Below are 12,033 nucleotides of genomic sequence, written 5' to 3' on the forward strand. Positions count from 1 at the left end.
TTATTAAGGAGTGCAGAGCAATCACCTTACGTCCCACGACTTCTGCAGTATCTAAGCATTTTCAGGTCCCAATTTTCTTCTAGTCAGGAAAATATGAGATAGTTAGAAATGCTTCCTTATATAGCATTTCTTACCGCCATTTTTCGAGAGTAGTGTTTGTGAAACTTCCCTTTTCTTGTAGCTTTCATATTCCCCAAAACGGCCACATGTTCAAAATGATATGTGTTTTTGGTGTCCACGCCTAATGTGATGGTTGAAACAGAAGAAAATGCTCGTAGGAAAAAATCTGGCAGTTTAGCCGGGAGGGACAAAGCATTAAAATCAATAGGAAGGTTTATGTAAAACTCATGCGACGCTTTTAAAATGGCGCACTACCTGGAGGCAACTGTGTGCTCGCAGCTACAAGGCGTCTGAGAACGCGGCCATAATGAGGAACGCCAGTAGTAGTGTTTTAGGCTTCACATCCTGATTGTACACTACAGGACACTGAAGAAGACATATCGGTGTTCACAGCTTCAGCTTTACTGCCTTTTTCACTCAGACCATCATTTTGTGCACATCTACATTTCAGGAACGCTAGTGTTTGCGAAACGATCAGGCCATGACAATCACGGAAGGAACTGTGCACTGCCTCCGCTGAAGCAGCCGACTGAGCCGACTCTGCGGTTGCGCCCCAAGGCACTACGCATCTCTCGCTTCACATGAGGCATCGTGAGCCACCGCAGACAGACCGCGCATGCGCCATCGATCACATTACAGCAGGACGACGGTGGCAGCCATGGCGCCAACGGCGCGTGACGAGCCCCGTATTTAGAAATGCATGTTAACTTTATGTCCACGCTTGACTCAGTCTAAATGAAACGTGTCGTGAGCACGCCGAAGGAAACGCAATGAGTGTCATGGGCACGTTGACTTGAGGAATCATTTAGATTAAGCCAAGCGTCAGCTCCAAGTTAAAAAGCGTTTCTCAATACAGGGGTAAGTGTCATATAGATTTGTATTCAGCAAGATTGCGTACTGCGCTGCCTGAAATGTTAGCAGTGTCGTCGTTTGTCAATTTTCCAGCACCAAGGCATCCAAAACGGCAAAATGGCCGTACGTTAAACACAAAAAAGATACACACGACGTTATACATCATAGTGTATTTCCGTGCATTATTCATATTCATGGGACCTCTCACGGACTCCTCTTGCTGAAACCGCATCATCCAAGTAGCGGTGGTAGCTGTTGGACAAAAGAAAAACGAGGGAATAAAAACCGAGGCACGAACCACTTTAGAAGCTCTTACAACCACACTGATTCCACTACCAAAATATGAATGATTTAGTGATATATATATATTCTACTTCCTCGCCCCCTATACAATATACCTCACAGCCTGCACCCTGATTTTGCATGGAGAAGAGAATTAAATCATTGAAAGGACTGAAGGCATCCACAACAGCACTCAGACCGAACCGGACCTCTCAATTCAAGGCTGAACGTTGCAGTTTAAGGACAAGTCGAAATCCTACGGATTCCTTCGGATTGCAACACAAAAATATACGAGTCGTGTAGGAGACCGCACAGTTCTGAAAAAAAAACTAGTTAACAATGTTAATTGAAACAGATGTTAGTGTCTCTTAGACGATTCCAGTTGCTCCTATGGCCCTAATTAATTAGTGCTCTCGAAAAAGTATTGAATAATAACTGTGGAAAAAAATGCAGTGACAGCAGTTTTAAATTTCTATACACACAAGAAAAATGACTGTTCCAGAGCACTTCGCAAGTCCATGAGTGACCATGTTTATGTAAACTTGGCGACACTCGTAGGTGGAAGACATAGCCCAACCTGCATGATTGCAGAGATGTCTGTTCTCTCTCTCTCTCTTTTTTTTTTTGCTTTACGCTTTATGGGTTCCCCATCAGGATCTTTCTGATGGCCAATTCTGAGCGACTCGCACGCTTCATGGTTATGCACAGAGGGTACCGGCTTAGAGAAAGTAAACAGTAAATTATTATACGAAATACAAAAGGCTTACGCTGGAGCTAAGTGTATTGTTAACGATATTATATTTCAGTGGTGTGAAGTGATTGCGAAATTGCAACGGACGGCGCTTCAGACAGCATCGCGCGCGCAGTTCGACAAAATGTTGTACAATCTCAACTACAGGCTGCAGTAGTTGACGAGCCTTGACTTCTAAGCGAGAAGTTGGACAATATATGTGCAGTGCTAGTGTTCTACATCCCTGGCTGCGTTATGTTCACCGAGAGAAATCGACTGTATATATTCTTATAATGCATTGCATCCCATAACAGGGCAGCTGACAAAAGAGATGGTGAACTTGTGAGCCATTATCTTCGAAATTCGCGATGGGAGAGATTATAGAACTAGGAATACTCCAAGCTTTAGGAATGTATACTGTAGTTTTATTTATCTAAAAATGCTTAGACGAACGAATACTTTTATTCACGTAGGCCTATTCTTTGTTTCAATATACGCTTAGTTGGCAGCTAAGCCCTGCCTGAATACCGGGTCTCCGCATAATGTTCGGCTATTCGTTCCATTACTGCTGTATTGCACGCCAATCAATTTCAAACATTATCGCCTCCTCTTTTTTCCTTCCCCTTTTTCTTCGTGTTCTTTCGGATATATTCTTCAAGAAAAGTGCTCATTCCACTTTGTTTGCATATGAAGTAATGGTTAGGTACCTCTTTTTTTGTGGGCATATGGATGAAATAAAACTGTTTCATCTTTAACGACTGCTCTAGGTTCGGCGACGCAGATCGCTACTATTTTCCTGTTGTTTTATTGCGAAATTAGTTCTTAACTTTTACCATACAAGTCTTAAAGTCTACATTTCTAATAATTCTGAAAATGTATTTAACTAATAGCTTTATTGCCCTTTAACACCTGTCCCACAAGTGTATACTAGAAGCTACAACGCCTTGCATATGAAACTTTCTAACCCGCACTGGTATGGTTTCCCTGTACGATTGAAGATCTTAATTCTAGGCACAGTGAAATCCACAAGTGAACTGTGTCTCAGTTTTCGGATGGAATTGGCAATCCATATATTGCACTTTTTGTTGGTGTTGCTATATTTATCACTTTTTTGTGCTGTGCCTGATTTCAATGTAGTAGAATGTGGTACGCACTCATAGTATTGAATTGTATACTTCCGTCACTCTCTATCTTATCTGCTTATGCTAGAGGTCCCTGTATTTTACAAGTAAAGGTACACATAAAAGATATCACATATTTCAAAGCTACGTCAAACCGTGCCGTGTCAATGCGTGGCGACGTCTACAGCAACCACGTCTTTCGAGTAGTATTCTTCAGAGGATATATTAAATAATGTTCCATGAGATTGTGTGTAGTTTGCGTGAGGCATTCATTTTTGTTGTTTAATGCAAAAAAGGCTCTGTTAGACGCTCTTTTTTACGTTTGCCTTTTGAGTTTTCTTCACACTGTTTGCACAGATAGTGCATATTATGAACATAGATGGATTCACGGGAAAAATAATAGAATGAGCGATGCCTTTCAGTGAGACACCAAAAGAGACATGCTTATCTTTACCACCGTAAATGATTATAGCTCATTATGGTATCACAGGAATAAAACCGATTAGAAGCGCTTCTTAATCGAGAGGAGTAAGAAAAGAACCAGGCAGCTATACTGGGGAGAGATATGGCAGAAATTCTTTACATAGTATAACGGCCATACCAAAGGCTAGTGGCCATAAGAAAAATAGCATCGCAGGCATTTCATACCAACTGTTGTTGTGGCGGCCAGTATCTAAACGACTTTATTCCTCCAACCACGCCGCCAGTCAAGCTACCGCCGACACCACTTGCCACACCACCTGCTGCACCACCGATGACGCCACCTGCCACACCCCCTGATGCACCACCGATGACGCCACCTGCTATTCCGCCAGCCGCTGCTCCCCCAATGATGCCTGGAGTCAGGAACCCTCCGGCACCCTGTGCAAGGGAAGATTAGCAAGTGGCAGGATGCCATCCTAAAACCACGCTGCGCTAATATAGATCAACTGAGCAAGTTAAGCTCCCTCATCAACATTTACTTTTTCACGATACGCACTCACCCTCACCGGCACTACCGCACGTTCCAACTCGCGCCTTCTCACACCCACTGCCGCCGGAGCAGAGCTCAAGCGAAAACCAGGCTCGCTCTAATTCTCGCTTGACGAGGAACGCCGGCAGTGGGCGTTCCCGCCGCCACACGTGGATTGTGCGCGAAATGACAGGGAAGATAAAATCGTCAGCGTCCTTAAGCGCCAGCTGAAAAGGTCTGATTCAGCGTAACGTTTAGTGTCCGCGCTCCACTGAGGCCAGTGTATGGACCCCTGGTGTAATGCACCAAAAGATCAGATAGATTTAGCACAACGTTTAAAGTTAGCTTTTCTCAGACCAGTGCGTGCAACACGGCGTTGTATGCGCGCAGCTTCTCAGTAAGAGCATTAATGCATGCGCACACAAAGATCATGCTAGCAGCGGAAGCCACAATTCTATTCTGGCTTTGACCAGGGCCGCTATTTTGTAGCGATGCCTTATGCCTTATTCTATGCTATTCTTACCATCCACCACACACGGCCGCCTGATCCCATTGATAATGTGGGCAGACCGTCGCTCTGACCACACTGGCCAAGCGCGAAAAGCCTGAAAAAGCATAGAATCGGAAAAGGCATCGCTACAAAATACCGGCCCAGGCCGACTCAGCGGAGCGTGACAGTGCGTCCTCGTGGATTCGTCTTGCAGCCATAGGCACGGCGCGCACAAGGAACCGAATCCTCCATGTGCGGACCTTGCGAGTACCGTTCGATATCGGGACAACACTACGATCGGGCAGCAGCGCCAACAGTGCCGTGACGTCGGCGACGCGCGGCCAGTGGCAGTATGGCGCGGTTATCGCATTAAGAGCCCGGCAAGTGAACACCCTCACCCCCTGGTGGGCCCAGAAGCTGTGGCTGGAGACTTTCTTTATTCCCGGCTCTGGGAAGTAGCCGCCACCGTGCATCTAGAAGAGAAAAAAAAATGAATGCCAAAATGCGTAGTTTGCATCTAAGCTAGTTTTGACTTCGAAGCCGACTGTCTCTTAAGAACCAATCATTCGATGTTATAGAGAAATTCGTTTTCGGATTCTGCTGCCATAGTGGTGTCCAGACTGCGGCGAAAGATTAGGTCTCGGAAGTCAACTGTGAGCCGGTCAGGAATGAGGTCATGACTGAGTTAATAGGGCTTCATTTCTGACGAGGATAATGACCCCATCAGGTACCAGGTCCTGATCAGCAGTACAACATTATGGCACACTAAGAAATCTTTGTAATGTGACTTTAGTTATTGAGGACTGGCGTCGTTTATCTTAGGCCTCAAAAGCAATGTGCTTTTGCAACGCAAGAATCGAACTCTTAGTTTCGTTTTTGTTAGATATGAGGCGTCGCTACAGAACAGACAATGAATATTCCGCAGTTTACAGGAGTATCTGTCAGTATGCTGTATGTTTATGCGTTGGCGCGATTTAAGAATGTCAGAACATGGAAATTAGTAAGAAAGAAATATGGCAGCGGCAAAATAATTAACTCCTACATTCAAGCTAACCTTTTGTGTTAAATTATCAGAAGTAACAATATTTTTGCCTTAGTAAACTAAAACAAATTAGGACCCCCTGGCATTCGAAGACGTTGGCAACATTCAGTTAAAGGAAAATATCAGAAACTATACATCTATGTAGTATTATTGTGGCCTTTACAATTACTTGGATAAGTGTAGCGCACAAATATAATGCGTTGCTTACCATGATAGTGCTTCTGACTGCAGTGAAGCCTGTGAAGACTAAAATATACAAGTAAAGGACAAAATGAGTTTGGAATATTTTCGAATTTTTTCGAGCAGCTTAAGAAACATATCGCACTTCAAAATTTAGCCTTGTAAAATGATGCACAGTTCATATAACATGCATTCACTTTTTATTCGGCCATATAACAGAACAGAACTTACCCATATCTTGAGAACATTTGTCTGGAGCTTACAACCACATTTGTCATACTATAGGTACAGCAGTGTAAGAACAGCTCTAAACACGACGACGAGACCTTATTACAATACTTATATTGGAAGACGCATGAGCAGTTCAGCATGGAATAAGCGATTGAAAATGAATAAATTTGACCACGAAGCAGCCAGCCGCACTTATTCTCAAATTTACACGCGGGCCATCTAAACAACACACCATACAGCAGGCAAAACGCGTTCGAGCAAGAAAATAAATATATTTAGAAGACACCGCTTCTTATGTTCACTCTATTGCTTCGTTCACATATTATTTTATAATGTGTTTCTATTATATAGTATGGCTTGCTAGAACCTGTACCCGGCCTAGCAATAACCTGCTTCGCTCGATCGGAATGCGTGTAGATAGTCTTAACACCTTTAACTAGTACAGTGATCCACACATTCAAGACCGCGCTTTCCATCAGAGATTCGCTTCACTGAGCTGACTGTAGCAGCCAGGTCTGTCAACAATGATTCGCTTCTTGAACATACCATTTACAACCACAGCTTTGATATATGCTTCTTCGGATTTCTACGGGAAAATTCAATGCGAAGGCTTTCTGTTAGCTTTTCTGTTGCATTGAAAAAGTCAAGAGGAAAGTTATGATCACAATAATCTTAGTGAAAGTGAAATCGTTTCATCACTAAACTGCCTAGTGATGTGTCACAAAAATTTCTATATACTTTGAGCTATACCTTGCTGTAGTACCAAGTAGTTTCTTGATTTCAACGTAAAATCTGCTATGAAAGAGATCATCGTGACAAAAACGGTGATTCAAGAACACCCACCTTGGTGCATATGCTTGTATCACAAACGCTTTGTGCGATTTTTATTTCTATCTTTCTCCCTCTCTCTTTACCCTTCCCCTCCCGCCGTAGTTGCTTAGGGGTTACGGTGTTCGGCTTCTAAGCACAAGATCGCGGGATCGAATCGCGGTCGCGGCGCCCGCATTTCAGTGGAGTCGAAATACGAAAACACTCCTGTACTTAGATTTGAGGTGCACGTCAAAGAGCCCCAAATCAAATCGTGGCTTTGGAAGATAAGACCCCATAATTTAATTAAAATTTTTGCCCTTCGCCACATGTAGCCCCAAATCAAATCGTGGCTTTGGAAGATAAGACCCCATAATTTAATTAAAATTTTTGCCCTTCGCCACATGTAGGGGAGTCAAACGAGTGACCACTTGGTTAAGCTCCCTGCCTTTCTTTCTGGTCTCTCTCTCTCTCTCTCTCTCTCTCTCTCTGTTTATAATGAATGGAACAGTAGGCTATGGAGAAGCCATTAAAAATGATTTAATGAGCTATACTTCCCAGGAAGGTGAAGCCAAATCGAAGAATAACACAAGAACAGCCAAAGCAGCATGTAACAATCTCATTCAGCCCCTACGGTTATAACCTATAGGAAGAAGATACAGATATAGGACGCTTTCGTCCATAGTGCGCAAAAGATATTCCAATTGTAACGGAAATATTGCTCCAAAGCTCAACACGAGTAAGAAAAATAAAAGAGGCAATGACTCAAAGCCCAGAATCAAAGAAATATATTTCAAGTAAAAAGCTGTTCTATTGGCAGGCCAGAAGTAAACAGGCCTGGTAATGGTCACACTAAACAGTATGATTGGCCAAGTTAAAATGCATAATACAATCAGTCAAATATTTATATAGAGAAGGTTTTCACTGCCCCGAAAAAGAAAAACCGATCACTGTAAACACATCTTCGGTATTGGTAGTATCTCTAAAATGTTTCTGAAACTTATTGTGGCATTTGTGAAACATTTGTGATATTGTGCGGTTTTATATGATGCCTTTTTGTATGACTCATGTAGAAAAGAGAAGGCAGCAAAATATGTTGTTGCCAACATTTACTTAGTGACAAATTATAATGAGGGCCTCCCTATGCACATATGAGCCTGAAGGGAACCCTTTAAAAAGTTGTTTGCATAAATAATTTAGCCAAGCGATAGAAATAAAAAAAGTGGATATAGTGTTAAAATAATGATATGATCGCTTTTAATGCAATTAGCTTTCTGAGGATGCTTTACGCACGTTCCATGGACTATCTAACTGTCTCTGACAGTTTTCCGCTAAATTGTATGACTGCGTAGTCCATGGCCTTATGGATAACGATGAGCGCTGCTGGTCTCAAGAAGAGGCTTCAACACCAAGCGTCAGACTAACTCTGGTCACTAGGTATGTGACCCGGGCTCAATACCACATTTAATGAACCTCTTAGATGGCCACTTGGGTCACTGGGTACGTTACAGTAAGTGTGCGTCAGTCTCAAACAAACCTCTTTGACACCAACATCGCTAAATGAGCACGTGGCTGCCTACCATACCGAGTTTAGTGGAACAGTCCCGGCTTTTAAGTAAAAGTCCCTAGTACCGACTCTAGCTACTGCGGAGGGCCAAATGTCAAATCACGTGTGTTTTGTTGCGTTAAAGTCACTCTTAAACAAACCTTTTTGACGCAGAGATCGCTAAATGGGTATGCGGAACTTAGGACCGCCCACCATCCCGAGTTTAGTGAAACAGTGCTGGCTTTTAAGTTAAAGTACCTAGTACCGACTCTGTCTGCTGCGGAGGGCCAAATATCAAATAACTTGTGTTTTATTACGTTAAAGCTCATTAGGTACTTCACGCACTTTCCGGAGGCTATCTGTCTATCTGTGGATGTTTGTTCCTAAATGTATTTTTCCGCCTACCTGGATCACTAGGTAGTACGTGGTCGAATGGCTACCGCATTAGGCTTCTGTGTTGAAGTAAAATGGTTTCAAACCAGCCATCGCACCAACATGGTTCACCGAGTTTGCGCCAGTGAAAACATTCGTGGCACTCTTCAGCGAACCTCTTTCACGCCCACATAGGTAGATGCGGGACTTGGTAGGCACCACTTTTCGAAGGAACACTGCAACGCCAACTTGCGTCGCTGGGTATGTGCCCCTGCGGGTGTGACGCTTTACAATGGACTCCGACTTGGGTAACCAGGTATGTGCAATTGGCAATGTGCTGTTCTACAATGGCAAAAAAAATCCTTTACGTTTCCCCAATGCTGAGCGGAATCAAACCCACGTCACCACGGTTCCTCGAGGTCTGCAACCCGGTGCATTAGCAGGCTGTGCACTAGCAGGCGTCTTTCACGCCAACGATCCAGCGAGATGCGCCATGAATGTATTAGTGTGTGCCGCTCTTCCATGAGCCTCTCGCCCACTTGGGTCTATATGTGCCACTGAGAGCACGCCAAGTGAGGGAATGATTCCCACCATTCGTAGGTATTTGTGCGCCACGCTTCTTGTCTCGGAGGCAAAGCGCGGACTTCTCAGCACTACCACTAGATGGCGCAGTGGGTCGAGAGTCAAGCGTGAGAGAGGAGCTCGACGGCCGCATGACGCACTTCTAAGCGTTCTCACCCACCAGCGCGCCAAGCATTCATTAGGCCACGTGCAGGCTTCGCGGCGGCGGAGCTACATGGCGCCGAGTGTGAAGGAAACGCCAGAGAGGAATCCCGCTGCAGCATACGCCTCATACGTCACACGTTTCGGTGGTGGCAATATCTTATTTGATGCTATATTTACTGAAGACTAAACGGTTTACGTCCACATTTATCGTAGGATAAATTTCGCCGCTATCTGAATGCCTTAGCTTATTAGGGTACTTCACGCACTTCCCTATCTATCTATCTATCTATCTATCTATCTATCTATCTATCTATCTATCTATCTATCTATCTATCTATCTATCTATCTATCTATCTATCTATCTATCTATCTATCTAACGTGGTTGCACGTGCAGAATGGTGGCTCCTGTCTCTGGAGGGGTCGGTAAGTACCTCTCTTCAATGACAACAAAGGGTTCTTTAATTGATGGGGTGAGCAGAGGAATTAACTCCGCGTTATGTATATTTAGACGACTTGCCTGAACGAATATTTGCACGCACGTTGCGCGCGGACTTAGTCGCGCTGCCGCTAGATAGCACAGAGTGTCCTGTTGAACCCGGCTGCATAGTCGGCCTCGTAAATGGCGTGTTTTGGCGTTGGCACTTTCATGTGTTCGTAAATTGATTTGCTATTAATCACATTACGTCGATTATAATGGCAAGATGATTTAACTTGAAATTGTTTAATGAACTCGCATGTATTTTGTTTCACATACCAATTGAATCCGCTTATAAAACGTTTGTCGCGGGAGAATCGCCTAGTGCCGCCGAATCTTACTACCACAGGTCTGAATCACTTGAAGATGCGTGGGAAGTCTCTATCGCACGCATCCGTTTATTAGCCATGATAATGGTGGTGATGTTAAGCAACAAATTAAACCCACTTGCAGCACGTGACGAATAAATCTACTGTAGGCGCAGCTTACCGACGTGAAACAAGTTAGTCGCGGTTTGTCATTTTATTTCAGGACTTTTTAGGCTACATGGAGTGGTCGAGCCCCGCAAGTGAATAAGAATATGGCGACTAATAATAACAATAACTTAACTACCATTGTGTTCAAGTTACCACGTCGTCAATACGATCTTGGACGGTAAAAAAAAGATATATAGTACAGGAGATAAACGGGGGCCACCTTGCTTTAGCTATGAAGGCTTATAAACGTACTCAGTACAGTTTCCCATGCTCTCAGTGCCGCCCTATGCATTTGCTTTTATTTTTCACACAACTATTACAGCACAACGGACACATATTCCCATTGTAAGCACAATCTTTGTAGTCGCCAAACTCGATAACATTCAATATTAAGAAAGAAATTCACTTACATGCAAAGAGGGCCAACACAAGCCTACACCACATCGTTTCTCAGTGTTCACGGCAGGCCGCGGTGATCGTTGGAAGATGCTCAGCTGTACGAGCGAAAGGAGAGCCCTAAATACTTACAGCTCACTTGCGAGACCTTTTGCACGTGGCTGCATTTTTTTCAGAGGCCAGAAACTTCAGTTCGGAGTAACAAACTCGGAGCTTGCCTGCACGCAAGCAACTAGTTACGCGTGCGCGAGAAGCCTCGTAATTGCTTTTCGCGCGGTGATGAGCGATGAATGATTTCAGCGACGCTTCTTGCGGTTCTCTGCCGGCTTCCAAAGAAATGTGCTTGTCTAGGGCGATTGCACAGTTCATAGACGTGAAATTAAATTTCCCAGCCGTAAGCGACACATCAATCTTTTTTATTTTTTAGTACAGTGCGTTCAACAAATCGCCATAAAATACATTACCTTTGCGACGAGACTTTCCACAGCTAGTTTGCGTTACTATAAATATACACTTGCCTCCTTGGCAACATTTTCCTGTAAAAGCGGGTGGGTATCACACAGCTTTCGCATGCAAATTTTCCGTCTCTTCTATTCCCATTTCTTCTTTTTTTGCATGGAGTGCACAAATTACATAAATGAGGAATTCCTAGCATAAAAAATAATACTATATTAGCTGAATGCGAAAGCTTGAACTGTGCAGGTATTTTTGTTGTCAATGACAAACATGTCATGGCGGGACACTTAGATTCCAGCAAAACTCCGGAAATCTAGGATAGTTCCACATCGAAGTATCTTTCACAAGGGTGTACAGCAACGCAATTTCTATAAACTAATAAATCTGATATTATTGATCGTTTCGAAACATTATGGTCGTGATAGAAATGGAAGCGACAATAACACAAGGCTATTTCCAAGGCCCGTAGTACAAATTTAGAAAGGTTGAACGCAGTCAAATCCTACTTGCCCAGCGCGAAGTATTGTGCATGGTAGCGCCAATAAGCCAGTGTTCCATTACTTTACACGACAAATATATAAACAGATTCACCACAAACGCCCGGTAATGTTGATAGCCAGTATTTTTTTAGCGAGAATTTCTAGTCTAACAAAAAGAATTAAAATGAAAAGGCGTTCACAATGTTATGTCATGTCAATGTCTCTGCACTGTGCTGAAGTAGATCTCTTCTCTCACGTACACATGATTTGCACTTGAGTAAGCGCAAAACGTGGGTTTC

General features: G+C 43.6%; 1 protein-coding gene across 1 annotated transcript; it reads right to left on the minus strand.

Annotated features, from left to right (window-relative positions):
• Positions 1–781: 781 nt before the first annotated feature.
• On the minus strand, positions 782–10,899 carry LOC142586901 (uncharacterized). Its single transcript, XM_075697783.1, has 5 exons — positions 10,814–10,899; positions 5,798–5,835; positions 4,946–5,020; positions 3,754–3,966; positions 782–1,224 (listed from the first exon to the last, which is right to left on the minus strand). Exons 1-5 carry the CDS (start codon positions 10,845–10,847, stop codon positions 1,204–1,206), a joined length of 381 nt encoding a protein of 126 aa, XP_075553898.1. The 5' UTR covers positions 10,848–10,899; the 3' UTR covers positions 782–1,203.
• Positions 10,900–12,033: the final 1,134 nt, after the last annotated feature.

The sequence above is a fragment of the Dermacentor variabilis genome, chromosome 7 (assembly GCF_050947875.1).
Source record: "Dermacentor variabilis isolate Ectoservices chromosome 7, ASM5094787v1, whole genome shotgun sequence".
NCBI lineage: Eukaryota > Metazoa > Arthropoda > Arachnida > Ixodida > Ixodidae > Dermacentor > Dermacentor variabilis.

Excerpts from the sequence above, each read along its gene's own strand:
- LOC142586901 (XM_075697783.1), bottom strand. The coding sequence starts at position 10,847 with ATGTGGTGTAGGCTTGTGTTGGCCCTCTTTGCAT. Across the intron at positions 5,836-10,813 it reads TGTGTTGGCCCTCTTTGCAT|TCTTCACAGGCTTCACTGCA; the intron begins GTAAGTGAATTT and ends TGTATATTTTAG. Across the intron at positions 1,225-3,753 it reads GGCCGCCACAACAACAGTTG|CTACCACCGCTACTTGGATG; the intron begins GTATGAAATGCC and ends TTTGTCCAACAG.